Raw genomic sequence first — 18,717 nt, 5'->3', positions numbered from 1 at the left:
ATGACCAGCCCTGTTTGTGTGACAGGGACAACCCCTTTTTCCTTTTGACAAATTAATAGGCTGGGGAAAAAACCAACCCAAATTTATTTCCTTCCAAAATGATAAAGTCTTTCAAACAAAAAAGCAGCAGAATATTTTCTTCAATAAATGATTCAAAACATCAAACTAGTGTCAACAAACAAGAGTCAAACAGATTAGCAAGAACAGACCAGGATTCTCTTTGAATGTCTACGAACGGTTGCCTTCAGCAACCAGCACCGCCCACACCTTCCCCTTTTATTATCTGTCCCCAGATGTGGCTTCTCAATGCCTTCTCCTCTTTTCACTGAGTTGCCTCATTGATTTTCTCTGCTCTGCTCTGCTGGATTGCCTTCTGCTTCTAGCGTCTCTGAACAGATTCAGCTGTGACTCCTCTGAGTCCAACACCTTCTCCTCACACAGCTGAGCCTCATGAGGAACACAACTGAAGGGGCCAGGCTGAGAGTCCTGCAGTGCATCAGAGCCTCCCTCTGACACCAAAGGCTCTCCAAACCCCTCCCCCTCCCCCCTCCTCCTCCTCCGATTCCTCCGATTCAGCTGCTGGAAGCACAGGCTGACACTGAATCACAACAGGAACATTTTAACATTGGCCATTTAATATTGTCCAGTAAGGATTCTCTTAACACCTAAAGCTTCACATATAGGCCACAGTTACATCGACTTTGACTAGGATATACAGGTAGTCCTCGGCTTACAACAGTTCAAGCAGCCCTAGACTGATCTGAAGGTGCACAAACACCCCAGTCAGGTCAGACCCGATTTGTACTTGAATGGAAGATGGTATTTCAAGTCTGTAACTTAGAATGAGGTATTGAAAACAATACCACTGAAGAAAACAGTGGCAAACTACTTCCACAGCGTGGCTGCCTTCCAAAATTTCATGGATGTGTCTGTGTAGATATCAGCAGCTGACTTTGAATTGAGGGCATTTCATTTTTTTTTCCCCAGACCAAATCTGACGCCCTCCAATTCTAAACATCTAGACATTTCAGTCGGCGAGGCCATTATTGAGAAATTCTGAATTACAGGGTTTCCAAAATTTGCAATCAAGAATATGACAATTTTAGGAGTTTAGCAATGAAGGCATCCTTGGCAAGAGTTTTGGAAGTGGTTTGCTCTTGCTTGCTTTTTCCTGAGGTTGAGAAAGAAGGACTGGCCCCAAGTCATCCAGCTGACTTTGTGCCTAAGGCAGGACTAGAACTCGGGGTCTCTGTCTTTTTAATCAGGTGCCTTTTAGCACTACCCAAACCCTAACTCTGAAAGAGAGTGATTGGGATCCCAGGGTTATGAGAGAAGTAGTGTTTGGCTAAATTATCCCAGATTTTACTCCAAACCAATCTTCTCTGGATTGCATTAATTTTCCCAATAGATGGATATGTTTTTTTGTTCCTTGGGGATGCTTTTTGTCTCTTTTCACACCCCCTTTTGACCAATTGTTCAAGCAGCGCTACTCCTGTTTCTAAATAGCTAAAGTTATCACCTTGTTCTAGCTTCTTCCAATAAGATGATCTGGCTAGAATTTTCTCTCAAGCCAATAATTCAAGTCCGTCAGTGACCTTAAAGAAATTACCGAGTTCTATTTTAAAGAGGTCTTTTATTTTTTTACATGTGGGACCAGCATATGTCAAGCAAGGATTTCATTTGCATGTCTTTGTTCGGCTATAATTTTGACAATTGGCAGTTGACCAAAGATTGAGATAGGGATGGGGAGAATCATCTAGAGAGCCATCTAGCCTTTTAAACTACTGTAATTAAGTAGCATAGATTAACTCAAGGTCAGAGGAGAACAGAGGAGCCAAAGATTTAAAGGGAGAAAAGGTACAAAGGTAGGAAAGGAATATAGCTTATAAAACATACTTTAGTCAGCTCCTGTAGTTTTGTTCCAAAATTCCAGGATATATTACGTCCACGCTTGGAGATACATACAATAATGTATTTTTTATTACAGATAGTCCTTGGCTTAACGTCCACTTAGGAGTCTTTCCCCATGCTACCTATGACCAGAATTCAAAGTTTCAATGGCCACCTCTCCCATCCTTGCTCCCCCCCCCCCGTTTATGGCCTGTGATAACATCACTGAGATTCACAATGATTTTTGTCAGAAACTAGCATTGACATTTTTCCAGTAAAAAATGCCCATTGTGAACAATGGATTCACTTAATGACCACCGTGACTCATTTAAAGATGGCTGCAAAAAGGGTCTAAAATCGGGCATACTCACATGATGACCTTCTTAGTGACCCGCATGATTGACAACTGTAGTTCCAGGCTGAGTTATGGTTGTAAGTCAAGGACTTCCTGCAAACTCCAGCAAAGACCAAAATACGCATGGAGCACAATAGTGAAAATATGATTGCCCCTTTACTTTTTCAGACAAGACCCTACATATTTGCAGTCATTTTTTCAGCTGAAATGAGTGCAAAGGTTTTATTAGGTAAAGGCTGACATGACACCTGAGCATCAAAGGAATCTCTTATCAAGGTGAAAAATTTAAGGCTCCTTAACTCTATGCATTCTCCAAAATCCTTGAGTATACTGCATTGCGTATTGATCTAATTTTCGCTTCCCAAACAAATGTCCTAAGCCAGACTGAGGTTTTCCTTCAATGTTCCGACTTTGTCAGACTTTGCGGCACAGGTCTCTAAACTAGGACGTGCCATTAAAATAGGGGTATTTAGGCAAAGTACATAAACACGTATTTTTGAGAACAGCATGCAAAAGAAGATAGGGAAAAAGCATGCAAAAATTGCATTTCTCGGACAATTTTCACGTATTACAGAAATTTTAAAAATACACCCACAAAAGCATGGGGTAAAACAAACTTAAGACGGTCAAAACCTGTGGAACAACCTGCCTCCAGAGGTGGTGAATGCTCCAACACTGGAGGTTTTTAAGAAGAGACTGGACAGCCATTTGCCTGAAATGGTATAAGGTTTCCTGCCTGAGCAGGGGGTTGGACTAGATGACCTCCAAGGTCCCTTCCAACTTTATTATTATTATTATTATTATTATTATTATTATTATTATTATTATTATTATTATTATTATTATTATTATTATTATAAAATAAGAACTGGAAAGAACATTAATTTAACGGATATGTGGATCTTTAGCCACAAAGGTTGTTGGACAGCCTAAGGAACCAGAGACACCCCGGCCTGGAATTCTTCCAATTTATACTTGGAATCAAGTGACCTAAGAAAATCAATTCCAGAATCCTGTTAGACTTTTAGTCATTTAAGCACTTGGTCTGCCACCCTCATTATCTGCAATGTCACTAAGAATCCCTTATATCAATTATCAACTTTTTCCTCTTGCTATTTGTCTCCTACACTGTTTATTTTATGTATTCTGTTGAGTTCCTCTCTTATCCTCCCAAACTTATATACTGAGAGTTTATGCACTGGAGACAAATTCCTTGTGTGTCTAATCATATTTGGCTAATAAAGTGTTATTCTATTCTATTCTATTCTATTCTATTCTATTCTATTCTATTCTATTCTATTCTATTCTATTCTATTCTATTCTATTCTATTCTATTCTATTCTATATAGATAGATAGATAGATAGATAGATAGATAGATAGATAGATAGATAGATAGATAGATAGATATTGGTAACTGTTTGCTTTTGAGTAGTGCTTGTTGTGGTGAATAAACCATTATTTAATTTAGGGTTAAGCTCAGTGGTGGGATTCAGCCAGTTTGCATCACTTTGGCAGAACCGATAGCTAATTTTTTGTTGCCGAGGCCCAGAATGGATTTTCAGAAGCGGCATCCACACAGAGAACCGGTTGTTCACATACTGTATTTGAATCCCACCACTGGTTAAGCTACATAAAGCATTGCCTACTGGATTATGTCCATCCCTTTACCTGACAATCAGTGATGCCCATCAGTGGTCTGGAGATCTTGGCTGGATCAAACAATCTTGTACCTGGTCTTTAGTGCAGGTATATATATCCAAAAATGATCTTAATCATGAAAAGACATCATTTGCTGGTAATGACCTACAAAGCCCTTCATGGCATGGGTCCGGAATACCTCAGGGAGCACCTGCGGCCGGCATCAACTTCCCTCCGCCCAGTGGGCTCCCACAGAGAGGGCCTCCTCAGGGTGCCGCCGGTCAAATAATGTTGACTGGTGGCCCCCAGGGGGAGGGCGTTCTCTGTGGGCGCGCCGGATTTATGGAACCATCTTCTGGTTGAGCTCCGAATGGCGCCCGACCTTCGCTCCTTCCGGCGCGACCTAAAGACCTACCTGTTCGAACAAGCCGGCCTGGCCTGATGGGTGATGGGTTTGGGTTTTATTGCTTTTTATGTATTTTAACTTATTGTTATAGTTCTTGGGCATCTTGTTTAATCTCTTTTAATTGTTGTATTCTTGTCTTTTAACATGTATTGCCCTGTTCACCGCCCTGAGTCCTTCGGGAGAAGGGCGGTATACAAATAAAATTATTATTATTATTATTATTATTATTATTATTATTATTATTATTATTATTATTATTATTATTATTATTATTATTATTATTATTATTGGCATTCTCTGCCAAAATCACCCAAGAGGTTTGGAGAAGAATACAAAAATTCAGCCATTTTCATTCCTGTTTTTGAAAATTAATGTTGGATCCACTTGTGAAGTTGGATATAGCTGCCATAATACCTACAGGTGTTATAGTACTGATACTTCACTTAAGAGTGTGGCTCTCAGCTTTTAGGGTTGATCCAACTGTCAATAGTAAGAAAAAGTTGGGTGTTTTTGCAGATCAGGGATATGGTTATTATCTGCATCTTACTGAATTTTTCTGTGCTGAGGTTCAGTCTACAAACAAGTCCTATGGGAACTAAAGAATGACCCCACTCTATAGTACATTTAGTAAAATGCAGGTTTTCTGGCCCTGTTGCTTTAATCCTTTGAATTGTGAGGTTGGATTTTGTGGTGAAGAGAGATTTCTAAGCAACTGCAAACCCCTGACCTAATTTCTTCACCAGTTGAAATCTGCCAAAACTTTCAGACAGGAGTGCCCACTGCTCTAGCAGGCAGGTTTGGTCTTATAAAGTCGGTGTTGTAAATTATTAACTCCTCTGTCTTGTTGTTAGGTAGTTGCCTGTTGACAATCTGTGGCATAGTTGTCAATGCACTGAAGCTGTGTTGCGTACAATGCCGCTATTTCAGTGGGAATGTGGCAAACTGGCTGGACCATGCCAAGGAAAACTACGGAGGCCACTACACCGAAACACAAGTGGAAAACACAAAATTGCTCGTCCGTCTCTTTCCTCTATTTGCCTTCCAAATCCTCTATAGATCATGTATTATGCAAGTGAGTGAGTTATGCTTTGGTTTTAAATTTGGTTTGGTTTGGTTCAGACGCACACTTTTGTCTCTTTAATTTTAGCATGCAATGAAACATACCCCTTCAGAAATGGAGGTAAACGAAAGAAAACAAAAAAAAATCCCTTTATTTTCTGTCTTTTCCATGGGTGGAAGCCGGTTGGATCATCAACCAGACTAAAGCATTTCTCTTTGCTATTCAGATTCCATCCGGATATTATATACAGACAATGAATTCCAATCTGAATTTGAATGGATTCCTTTTGCCAATCGCTGCCATGAATTTAATAAGCATCTTGCCGTTTTTAATTCTGGCACCCCTTCTGGAGTGCGTCAATGCTTGCTTGTTGAACGCCAAAACAAGCGGATGGTATCCCGTGATTTCTATTGGTGAGTACTGAAAAAATAGCGCAAATTATGGAAGGTACTCCTTGACTTATGACCACGATTGAGCCTGAAATTACTGCTGTTGAGCAAGATAGTTGTTACGGGAGTTTTGCTCCGTTTTTGCAACCTTTCTTGCCACTGAATCACTCCAGCTGTTAAGTTAGTAGCACGGTTGTTAAGTGAATCTGGCTTCTCCATTGACTCTGGTTGTCAAAGGGTCGCAAAGGGGGTTCACATGACCCTGGGACCCTGCAATTATCATAAATACAGGCTAAGTGCCCAAATTTTGATCCCGTGACCATGGGCATGCTGCAACAATGGTTAAGTGTGAAAAACAGTCAGAAATCACTTTTTTCCAGTGCCGTTGTAACCACAAACAGTCACTGAACAAATGGTTGTATGTCAATCTGCAATGTTATTTTCTTTCCCTTGTGTATTTTATAATGCTTGGAAGGTTTGTCTTTATTATAAGCTATTTCTATGTTATGTTGTTGTTAGCTGCGAAGTCGTGTCCGACCCATCACGACCCTATGGACAATGTTCCTCCAGGCCTTCCTGTCCTCTGCCATCTTCTGGAGTCCATTTAGGCTCACGCCTACTGCTTCAGTCACTCCATCCAGCCACCTCATTCTCTGTCGTCCCATTCTTCTATTGCCCTCAACCTTTCCCAGCATGAGGCTCTTCTCCAGTGAGTCCTTCCTTCTCATTAGGTGGCCAAAGTATTTGAGTTTCAACTTCAGGATCTGGCCTTCTAAAGAGCAGTCAGGGTTGATCTCCTCTAGGACTGACCGGTTTGATCGCCTTGCAGTCCAAGGGAGTCGCAGGAGTCTTCTCCAGCACCATAGTTCAAAGGCTTCAATTCTTTGGCGCTCAGCCTTTCTTATGGTCCAACTTTCACTGCCATACATTGCAACTGGGAAGACCATAGCCTTGACTATACGCACTTTTGTTGACAGGGTGATGTCTCTGCTTTTTAGTGTGCTGTCTAGATTTGCCATTGCTTTCCTCCCCAGGAGTAAGCATCTTTTAATTTCTTGGCTGCAGTCCCCATCTGCAGTGATCCTGGAGCCCAGGAAAATAAAATCTGCCACTACCTCCATTTCTTCCCCATCTATTTGCCAGGAATTGAGAGGGCTGGATGCCATGATCTTGGTTTTCTTAATGTTATACATTTGCTTATTTTCCTGATTTTTTTATACAGGTCGTCCTCGACATACAACAGTTCATTTAATGACTCTTCAAAGTTACAACATCACTAAAAATAGTGACTTATGTCCATTTTTCACACTTACAACCATAGCAGCTTCCCCCGTGGTCACGTGAACTGTCTCACTTAGCAACAGAAATCTTGGGTTCCATTGCAGTTGTAAGTCAAGGACTACCTGTATATCATAAATACTTTTTTTTTAGAAACTTGCAAATAATCCTTACACAGGAAAAGCTATTGCTTTTGAGAATACTGGCCTCCGAATAGCGTTTGTAAATTAACAAGGTGATGGAGAATATCTCTTGAGTAACATTACCGGACAATATTAGTATTTGTGAATTCATAGCTGTGCATCATTAGGGAACTTCATTATTAAATAACTTCTGGTGGTTAAACAGTGTATATTTCACGTTGAGGAAATACTATGATTATTTTATTTATTGCGCATGCATTTGGTCAATTTTTTTAAAAGAGCTCATGGCAATTTGTAAAGTAGCTTAAGCTGTGATGCGTGGAAATATCACTCCTCTTCACAACTGTTGTTTGCAAATTCAAAGTAGAATAATCCAAGAAAGAAGGTGCCCTTTTTATGGCCCGAAGCCAACAATAAAACATTCAGAAGTTAATTGTAATGTCATAAATCCAGTCAAGGTCTTATGAGAAACCAATTGACGTATGAGGTCCCAAACCCAGAGATCTCTTTCCACAAGTGCGTAACATTACCATCAAACTGATAGGAGAAAATTCTTGACTGAGCAGGAATCTCAGCCTGGATAAAGACGGTAACAGATCAGAAGCCAAATCTGTAATGCTCTGGCAAATGCAAAATTAAAACAAGGCACTTCAGCATCTGTCCACGTAGGTACATGACAGCAGCCTGAAAGCTAAAGGAAATTGACTAAGCAGGATCAGATCGGGCTAATGTTTTGAGAAGCAACCATTAGGAACCAACTTCTTGGATGAGAAGCGAAAAGTCTTCAAGGAAAAACAAAAGTCCAGTTGTCTCTTGAAAAAGCATCTTTGGGATAACCATAACTTGGATGAGTGAAGGATCTCCATAGACAACCATTAGGAAATTTATTTATTTATTTATTTATTTATTATTGGGACTTATATGCGCCCTATCTCCTGAAGGACTCAGGGCGGCTAACAACAATAAAATACGAGTATGAATATGAATATGAAGTGCTTTATTGCATGTCTGGAAAAAGTATTATTATAAGTTAAATTATAAAATACCGATTTGGGGAATTCCTGGACACGCGATAGAGGGCGTATCTATGGGAGTGAGTATGGACATGGTTTCTTATAAGGAATTACTTAGATTGCAAGGGAATGATTGGCAACTTAAACCATTAGAGGAGTTAAGACACGAAAACATAAGTTACTCTTGGTTTCAATATACCCAATTGAAAGCTAGGTGGAAGTCAGATCAAAAGGTTGGCATCACAATTACAGATCAAAATTTAGTAAAGCAAATTAGAGATTTAAATTGTGCACATATAAAGAGGATATATAATGCTTTAATTGAATTGGATTCGGAAACGGAACTGGTTAAAGACTGCATGATAAAGTGGGCACAAAATATTCAGGAACCAATTTCGTTGGACACCTGGGAGATAATTTGGGTCAGAAATGTTAAATTTACTCAGGCTCAAAATTTAAGAGAAAATTTTTATAAAATGTTTTATAGATGGCATCTGGATCCCAAGAAGTTGTCCAACATGTATCCTAATTTACAGTCTAAATGTTGGAGGTGTGGTAGTTTAGAAGCTACCTATTTTCACATGTGGTGGACTTGTAGAAATATAAAAGCTTTTTGGATTAAAATTTGGTGGAACATTCAAAAGATTTTTAAGAGAAAGATAAAGTTTTCCCCGCAATTGTTTTTATTGGGTATTGTTGTAGATTGTGATGTTAAAGAAACTAACTTGATTTTGAACATGATAACAGCAGCACGGTTACTGGTGGGACAATATTGGAAGAAGGATAGTTTGCCCACTATAGAAGAATGGGTGTTTAAAGTTTCGAATCTTGCAGAAATGTCTAAGATTTCTGCTTATTTGAAAGATCATTCACAGGAAAGATATATTTCAGTTTGGAGGACATGGATAAATTATATTCAGAACAAATATGGAACTAAAAAGTTCCATTTAGCTTATGAGTAGATTTTAGTGGGATATTGTTATTGGTACGTTGTTTGTAGTTATGTTAAAGGGGAGTTAAAGCACATTATGAATTTGGTTAATTGTATATTATGCATAATTTTAATTTAGAATATGATTATTGTAACTATAATCCTGTATTTAGCTCTGGGAAGTGGGGGGGGGAAGTGGGGGGGTTTGGGGTGGGAGGGATTTGGGGATATATTGTAAAATTTTGTTTTTGTAAAACTCTTTAATAAAAAAATACAATAATACAGAAGTTAAAAGAAAATTAAATTAATGGCCCCTGTAGAATAAATTTAAAATTAAAATTAAAATAAGTTAAAAATTGAAAACATAATTAAAATCCCTGTCAGTCCAGGTCAGCCTGATGGAAAAGAAATGTTTTGAGGCTGCAGCGAAAGGGCCGGAGATCTGGGGCCATCCGAAGCTCAGGGGGGAGCTGGTTCCATAAGGCAGTGCTGTATTCTAGATTGAAAAGTTGAAAAAAACATCACAGAATAACACGATGGCAAACCACTTCCATTTCATAGCCAAGAAAATTGATGTGCCAGTGAATTTATCAGATAGCAATGCCTGGTCAATCTATCCATATATATCTCCGTACTTGGAAGCTAAGTAGGTGAAGCTGACGAGTCTGTAGCTTTCTTCTTCCATTCCCATTCAGTGATACTTTATTGATTAGCCTATAGACCCTCTCAGAATATAAAATACAAAATGGAACAGTAATAGGAACCTATGTTAAAAATAGAATAAAAGAAATAAGTAAAAGTAAATGCAGATCATATGATTTGCAATTTGGAAATAAATCTCCTTTTGGTTATTAATGACAGACACTCACAGATACAGAACTTTTATTATACGCATTAGAAAACATCCCAACGGAAGTGCTTCAAAAGTTCTTGGGTGCGTCTAGCACAGTGATGGAGAACCTTTTAGAGACCAAGTGCCCAAACTGCAACCCAAAACCCACTTATTTATCATTAGGTGCTGGGTGGGCGTGGCCCATTGTGTGGGTGTGGCCCATTGTGTGGGCGTGGCTGCAGTGATAATGGCAGACTGGGTGGGACTAAAAAGTTCAATCCATCAATTCCAACTTTGCGGGGAAAAAATTCCCGTGAAAAGTTGAAATTAATTGATTGATTGAAACTTTTTTTTTTTTTGCACACGGCGGCGGAGGCCTAAAGCGAAAAGGTTTTATAAAACCCAGCTGAAGGTCTAGGATGGAGGCAACGGTGCGTGTGCCCACAGAGGGGGCTCTGAGTACCACCTGTGGCATGCGTGTCATAGGTTCGCCACCACGGGTCTAGCTGTTTGCGGGTGAGCATTATCGTGAACCAACACCACACTGTAAGTGGTGCCATAGAAAACCCTGCCAAATGTGAAGATGCCAAAGGAGTACTGCTAGTGAAGTTCTTGGAGTGTGGTTCGACCATCAGTTCAGAGGTCTACTGTGAAACATGAAAACTCAGGCAAGCCATGCATAACAAGCATTGGGGCATGTTGACTTCCGGTGCGGTGTTGGTTCACGGTAATGCTCGCCTGCACATCGTTAGACGTTCCCAAGAACTTTTGAAGCAGTTCCGTTGGGATGTTTTTGATCGCATACCCCCCATAGCCAAGTGACTACTAAGGAATTTGAAACCTTGTAAGACATTGTGACAAGTGCCTCAATTTGAATGGTGATTATGTCAAAAAGTAATGTAATGTTGTAGTTTTCTAATGTGTATAATAAAAGTTCTGCATCTGCAAGTATCAGTCATTGATAACCAAGTGGAGGTTTACCGTATATACTTGAGTATAAGCCGACTCGAGTATAAGCCGAGACCCCCAATTTCACCCCCAAAAACTGGAAAAAGTTGTTGACTCGAGTATAAGCCGATCCGCCATTCTGCAAGCCTCTGCCGCCAGCAGAGGCTCGATCCGCCATTTTACAAACCTGAATACACAGGAATACCCTGTGTGGCCGCGGCTCTCGGGGAAGCCCTGGCTGTCCGCTTCCTCGCTCCACGCTGCCATTAGGGGCCCGCACGTTCCCCGGGCAAATCGCGACGCCCAGCAGGCGGGGAAACACGCCCGCTCCATTCGCCCCCCCTTCCCTCAGGAGACGCGAAGCAAGTGACCGCCCGGAGCTTACCGAGGACTTGCTTCGGTGCTTCCAGGATCGCGTGCACCTCTCCCAAGCCGCCGCCGTCCGGAGACCTGCCGACGTTTGGGGAGGTTTGGGGAGGTGCGCGCGCACCTCCCCAAACCTCCCCAAACGTCGGCAGGACTCCGGACCTCCGTGCCCTGCTTGCCTGCTTCTTTTCACTGCGGAAAGAAGCAGACCTCCGGAAAGAAGCAGACCTCCGCGCCCTGCTTGCCTGCTTCTTTCCACAGCGAAAAGAAGCAGGCAAGCAGGGCGCGGAGGTCTGCTTCTTTCCGGAGGTCTGCTTCTTTCCGCAGCGAAAAGAAGCAGGCAAGCAGGGCACGGAGGTCTGCTTCTTTCCGCAGCGAAAAGAAGCAGGCAAGCAGGGCACGGAGGTCTGCTTCTTTCCGGAGGTCTGCTTCTTTCCGCAGCGAAAAGAAGCAGGCAAGCAGGGCGCGGAGGTCTGCTTCTTTCCGCTGCGGAAAGAAGCAGGCAAGCAGGGCACGGAGGTCCGGAGTCCTGCCGACGTTTGGGGAGGTTTGGGGAGGTGCGCGCGCACCTCCCCAAACCTCCCCAAACTTCGGCAGGTCTCCGGACGGCGGTGGCTTGGGAGAGGTGCGCGCGATCCCGGAAGCACCAAAGCCTCGGCCGCGCACAACTCGGTAAGTTTTTTTTGTTGACTGGAGTATAAGCCGAAGTGGAATTTTTCAGCCCAAAAAGTGGGCTGAAAAATTCGGCTTATACTCAAGTATATACGGTATTTCTGAATTTCCCTTGTATTTCACCCCTACAATTTACACCAATCAGATCCATTCACGCAGTTCTGTACTGTTTTGGTTCAAATAAGGGACATATTATTATATATGCTTTTTTCAGAGAACTGGGTCTTCATAGTATGTGTCCAAATTAGGATAATTAGAGCCCTGGTCATTTGTGCTTTGAGTAATAATTCTGGGTTGATTAGTTTGAAGACCCATTGGTTTGATTTCTTGATTATTCCCTTGGTATTCTCAGGAGTCATCTCCCGTGCCAAAGTTCAAAGGCATCAATACTCTTCCCATCCTGCTTCTTTCCAATCCAACTACAAACTCAGTTCTCCAATCCTCTGGCACTTCCTTGTCTTCCAGGAGTTCTCAAAACTTAAAAGTCAGTGATCCTGAAACCGTATCTACCAGGTTTTTTAGCACTATGAAATGGAATACATCTAGTTTTGGTGATCTGAATTTACATAAAGCAGCTAAGTGTTCTCTCATGACTTCCTTGCCCTGCATTTTACATCTGCTGTCTATGGTCCAGCTTCTGACAAGTTAGGTCGTTTTTCCCCCTTTTGTGAAAAGGTAAAAGGTAAAGAGGCCATCTACGTTTGACAGCCCTCTGTCAAAAGAGGGGGAGGGATATGACACTATCTACCCCCTGTTTGCAACACTTTTCTTTCAGCAGTTCCATATCCATTTGCACTATTCATGTGAGCCTGAGGGCACAGATAAACCTCCAACTGGCCTCAGTGACTCTCAGAAAGAATGCTAACAATCAGATGACCGCAAGGAATATAAATCCTTCCATTCCCCATGATTCAGTCAGAAGTGAATAAGCTTCTTGGATGAGAAGCGAAGTGTCTTCAAGGAAAAACAAAGAAAGTCCAGTTGCCTCTTGAAAAAAACATCTTTGGGACAACCATGACTTGGATGACTCAGAATATCCATAGATTAAAAAATAAAGGTGTCCCTGTGGATTTTATCCCTCTAGTCTTGACCGACTTTAGGGAGCAATATTCATCTCCATTTCTTAAGCCAAATAACCAGCATTGTTTGGAGATATTGCCATAGTCATGTGGCTGGCATGATATCACGGTGCACCACAGAGCATACGGCAGAACACGGGATGGTGTTACATTCCTTCAGGCTTATTTGCAGTACCTACCTCATCTACCTGCATTTGCATGCTTTTGAACTGCTAGGTTGGCAGGAGCTGAGACAGTGATGGTTGCTCACTCTGTCCCATGGCACTCAAGTCTTGAATTGCCAAGCGATAGACCTTGAATGGTCTAAGACTCGGCGTCTTAACCACTGAGCCACTGCATCCCTGTGAAAAGACAAATGCAAAATAGGCATTGAACTGTTCAGCCTTTTCCTGTTGCTATCTTCTCCAGTCATCAGATCAACCATTCCCCAGAGCTGTTTTTGGCATTCATTGGCAGACTCAGTCCTGGAGCCATGGTGGTGCAGTGGTTAGAATGCAGTATTGCAGGCTGACTCTGCCCAGTGCCAGTAGTTTGATTCTGACTGGCTCAAGGTTGACTCAGCCTTCCATTCTTCCGAGGTTGGTAAAATGAGGACACAGATTGTTGGGGACAATATGCTGACTGTAAACTGCTTAGAGAGGGCTTTAAAGCTCTGTGAAGCGGTATATAAATCTAAGTGCTATTGCTACTGTGTTTACCCTAAAATAAGGCCGGGTCTATATTAAGTTTTGCTCCAAAAGATACATTAGGGCTTATTTTCCAGTTAGGTCTTATTTTGGGGAAAATATGGTACTAAATGCATCCATCTGGCTGACAACTGGGGCTTATTTTGGGGGTAGAGCTTATATTACAAGCATCCTGAAAAGTCATACCAGGGTTTATTTTCTAGCTAGGGCTTATTTTCAGGAGAACACAGTATTACTAAGTACTCTTGATCCCCTCTATTCAGATTTGGGCTATTTCCTGAAATCCTGCTTTTGTGATATGCCTCTCTCCCCCCTGGTTCCTAGCTGTAGTAATGCCTACTTCTAAAGTAGTACAGCAGCTCCCAATTCCTGTTTAGAAATCACTTTCCATTTGCATGAATTGGACCTTTGGAGTGTTCACCCAGCTTGAGCTACCTCCCATCCTGCAGTGCATCTTAAAGCATGCACATAGTTAGAAATCAACATTTCCTGTATCCCTCCATTTAATTTGGCAAGCACGTAGCATGTGGCACAGCTAGTGCCGAAAGACAGGAAATATTAATCTGACTAGAATTAGCCTAATTAAGTTTGTTGTTAAGCTTTGTGCAAAGCAGAAGCGCATGAAACAGCAGGTGGCAATTACTCAGGATTTAAAATAAAATAATGTCTCAGCTGAGCTGCAGAAAAGAAGATTTGGATAATGATGCTGACAATTCTTTCAGTTACATGCTGGCCTAAAATCTAATGGTGCTACAAGCGTTTGAAAGATTTAGTGGTATTTGATATCCAGCTTCTTCTTTCTCTTGGTTTCATTGGTGCAGTACACGGAGTGATTTATAAATGTGTATGAATGTGATACTGCATGCCGGTGTTTCTCAAACTAGCAATGCTGGCTGGGGAATTCTGGTAGTTGAAGTCCACACATCTTGCCAAGGTTGAGAAACATTGCTATGCAGATATTCCCCAATTTACAGCCATAACTAAAATGGTATAGGGTTTCCTGCCTGAGCAGGGGGTTGGACTAGATGACCTCCAAGGTCCCTTCCAACTACTTCTTCTTCTTCTTCTTCTTCTTCTTCTTCTTCTTCTTCTTCTTCTTCTTCTTCTTCTTCTTCTTCTTCTTCTTCTTCTTCTTCTTCTATTATTATTATTATTATTATTATTATTTTTATTATTATTATTATTATTATTATTATTTTGTTGTTGTTGTTGTTGTTGTTGTTATTATTATTATTATTATTATTATTATTATTATTATTATTATTATTATTATTATTATTATTATTATTATTACTGAGTCCCGAATTACTGTTGCTAAACAACACATTTGTTAAGTGAGTTTTGCCCCCCATTTTACAACTTTTCTTGCCACAGTTGTTAAATGAATCACTGCAGTTGTTAAGTTGGTCACACGGTTGTTAAGTCAATCTGGCTTCCCCATCGACTTTACTTGTCAGAAGGTCACAAAAGGTGATCACATGACCCCAGGACACTGCAATGGTCATAAATACAAGTCAGTTGCCAAGCATCTGAATTTTGATCATGTGTCTATGGGGATGTCGCAACAGTTGTAAGTATGAAAAAATGGTCACTTTTGTGAGTGCCATTGTAAGTTCAAATGATCACTAAATGAACTGTTGTAAGTTGAGGACTGCCTGTACAAAATGACAGATTGTGCATCGCTTTCTAGAAGGATGAATGGATGGCTAAAACCAGAAATGTTCCTGGCATGGCTGTTGTCTGAATTAAATAGAAAAATCTGTTCAAACTTGTGGACCTTGAAACCCAGGTGTGTGTAGCACCAGTGCTAAACACCTGTTCCTATTGGTTCACCCTGGATGTGTTACTTGGAAAATAATTTCATAGTTCAAATGTTGATTATAGATGCCTGAAATAAGGCATTGCGCTAGCCTAAGATGATATTTTAATTAATAACATATTAATTGGAGCTAAAAGTGTTGGTGGGAGAGATTGGGAAGGGATGGGAAGTGCTCGGAAAGGAAGGGGCAATTGATGTCAAAAATTAAGAGAGAGAAGATGAGTCTGCAGGATCCAATCTGGGTCAGTCATCGGAACCAGAGATTTCGGACTTGTGATGGAGCCCATCTTCAGAGAACTTCTCTCTGTTTCTCGTTCTGATGAAAGAGAGGTTTGCAGAGGATAGGCTCTGGCACAAATCTCAGAAGACTAAACTTCTAGTCCTGGTGACTGAGCCAGATTGGATCCTGTAACAATTGTCCTGCGACATGTATATTTGCCTTCATTTGTAAGATGAAGTTTTTTTGGCAGATAATCTCAAAAATTGACAACTTGGCCCAAGTGGCAAGACGCCTTGGGAGAAATATTACAGATCATTTGGCAAGACTCCGCCGTAATGAACTGAGACCTTTGCAATTCCAAAGACTGAATTTACCCAAACGAGCATGGCTGGCTCAGGAATTCTGGGAGTTGAAGTCCATAAGTCATAAAGGGGTCATCCTTCCCTACCCCTGTTCTAGAAGAAGTGTTTCAGAAACCCGTAAAGGCCATGGTGATAAAAGCTTGAGGTCTAGAAAAATACACCATTTCCCCCCACAAAAATTGATACAGATAAAATATAATTTCTTCAACAAAAAATGAAAAATGCCCAGTATAAGTTGGGGGTTAAGATAGCAAATGTTTGGAATATTTAAAAAGTCTTGTTTTCACTGAGCATGGCACGTGCAATTTTTATTACAGTTTATGATTTATATATTTCTATGCAACATTAATTGTTCTTTGTGTCTGATACCCAGTTGTAGGTAACACATCTGCCACTCTTTCCATGGTTGTCGCTGGTTTCTTTGAGCTACGTCGGAAGCATTTCCCTCTGGTTGAACAGACACTTTCTGGAAAAGCTCTCCTTGTTTCTTCCATGCCGTGTTTCCATCTGGCCCCACAATATCTCTTGCTTGGTGTAGCGGAAACTCTGGTGACCCCCACCTGTAAGAACCCCTTTTCTGTTCCATTTCCTCATGAATAAATAGAATTGAACAGAACAGAACAGAGATGGAAGGAACTTTGGAGGTCTTCTAGTCCAGCCCCCTGCTCAAACAGGAGAACCTATACCATTTCAGACAAGTGACTGTCTAGTCCAGGGGTACGCAACCTTGGCTCTTTTATGACTCGTGGACTTCAACTCCCAGAATTCCTGAGCCAGCATAGCTCATAGTTGACTCATAGTTGACTCACGAGTCACAAAAGAGCCAAGGTTGCCTGCCCCTGGACTAGACAGTCAAGTCTCTTCTTAAAAAAATCTCCAGTGATGGAGTGCCCACGATTTCTGGAGGCAAGCTGTACCACTGGTATACCATTGTAGACAAATGGTTGTCCAATCTCTTCTTTAAATCTTCCAGTGTTGGAGCATTCCAAGTTGTTTCACTGATTAATTGTTCGAACTGTCAGGATGTTTCTCCTTAGTTCTAGGTTGCTTCTCTCTTTGGTTAGTTTCCATCTGTTGCTTCTTGTCCTGCCTTCAGGTGCTTTGGAGAATAGCTTGACTCCTTCTTTGTGGCAGCCCCTGAGATATTGGAAGACTGCTATCACGTTACCCCTCGCCCTTCTCTTCATTAGACTAAAGGGAAAGGGAAAGGTTCCCCCGCATATGCGTGCTAGTCATTTCCGACTCTAGGGGCCGGTGCTCATCTCCGTTTCAAAGCCAAAGAGCCAGCGCTTGTCTGAGGACGTCTCCACAGTCATGTGGCCGGCATGACTAGACGCCAAAGGCGCACGGAGCGCTGTTACCTTCCCACCCTAGTGGTCCCTATTTTTCTACTTGCATTTTTATGTGCTTTCAAACTGCTAGGTTGACAGAAGCTGGGACGAGTAACAGGCGCTCACTCTGTTACGCGGCACTCGGGATTCGACCCGCCAAACTGCTGACCATCTGATTGACAAGCTCAGCGTCCTAACCCACTGAGCCACCGTGTCCCTTATTCACTAGACTAGACGTACCCAATTCCAGCAACCGTTCTTTATATGTTTTTGCCTCCAGGCCCCTATTCATCTTTGTTGCTCTTCTCTGCACTCTTTCTAGTTTCTCAACATCTTTTTTACATTGTGATGACTAAAACTGGATGCAGTATTCCAAGTGTGGCCTTACCAAGGCATTATAAAAAGATATTAACACTTCACGTGATTGTGATCAACTGTCTTAAACCCAGAATTATGCCTGTTTGACCAGGGATGGTTGAGAGATTCTTTTATCATTCTCGTCACCCTGGTGTTCCTTGACTGCATTTCTGGGCCTCCTTATTGATCATTCCTACAGAAAGAGCTTTTGTTTATCATCCTTGTGATGACTGCTCACTCAAGGATAATGCTCTTTGTGGTTAAGAGAAGTGCCTGATTTACTGCTGGTGGTGGGACTCTTTCCATTCATTATAGGTGATCAAAGGAGCTGAAGAGAAGTTTAACCTCCATCCTTTTAACCTCACCTTATCATAAAAAAAGAGGTTGAGATTCTGGAAAGACTGCAGATAAGAGCAACAAAGTTGATTAGGGGCCTGGAGGCTAAAACCTACAAAGAACAGTTGTAGGAATTGGGTATGTCCAGTCTAGAGACGCAGTGGCTCAGTGGGCTAGGACGCTGAGCTTGTCGATCAGAAGGTCGGCAGGTTGGCAGGTCAAATCCTGAGTGCTGCGTAGCAGAGTGAGCGCCTGTTACTCATCCCAGCTTCTGCCAACCTAGCAGTTCGAAAGCACGTAAAAATGCAAGTAGAAAAATAGGGACCCTCTATGGTGGGAAGGTGACAGCGATGCATTTTGTCAGTTTAGCCCAAGTGTCAGTATAACTAGTCCTCGGCTTACAACCACAAATTGAGCTCAAAACTTCCATTGTTTTAAGCAAGACAGTTGTTAAGTGTCTGGTTTGCCCTATTTTACGACCTTTCTTGCCACAGTTGTTAAGCGAATCGCTGCAGTTCTTAAGTTAATAATACAGTTGTATACTGAATCCGGCTCCCCCACTGACTTAGCTTGTCAGAAGTTCGCAAAAGGTGATCACATGACCC

At 41.6% G+C, this 18,717-nt stretch overlaps 1 protein-coding gene across 1 annotated transcript in view; it reads left to right on the top strand.

Annotated features, from left to right (window-relative positions):
* SLC15A5 (solute carrier family 15 member 5) overlaps positions 1-18,717 on the top strand; it is a gene marked incomplete at both ends in the record, with an annotated part of 50,248 nt that overhangs the window by 17,000 nt on the left and 14,531 nt on the right. The window contains 3 exons of the mRNA XM_083366560.1: positions 5,142-5,362; positions 5,577-5,763; positions 16,462-16,650. Of these exons, the coding sequence (XP_083222686.1) occupies positions 5,142-5,362; positions 5,577-5,763; positions 16,462-16,650 (597 nt within the window). The remainder of the gene's footprint in view (positions 1-5,141; positions 5,363-5,576; positions 5,764-16,461; positions 16,651-18,717) is intronic.

Source organism: Vipera ursinii (assembly GCF_947247035.1).
Source record: "Vipera ursinii genome assembly, chromosome: 6".
NCBI classification, from domain to species: Eukaryota; Metazoa; Chordata; class Lepidosauria; order Squamata; family Viperidae; genus Vipera; species Vipera ursinii.
The sequence above is the reverse complement of the archived record's forward strand: the minus strand, read 5'-3'. Positions and strand labels throughout refer to the sequence as shown.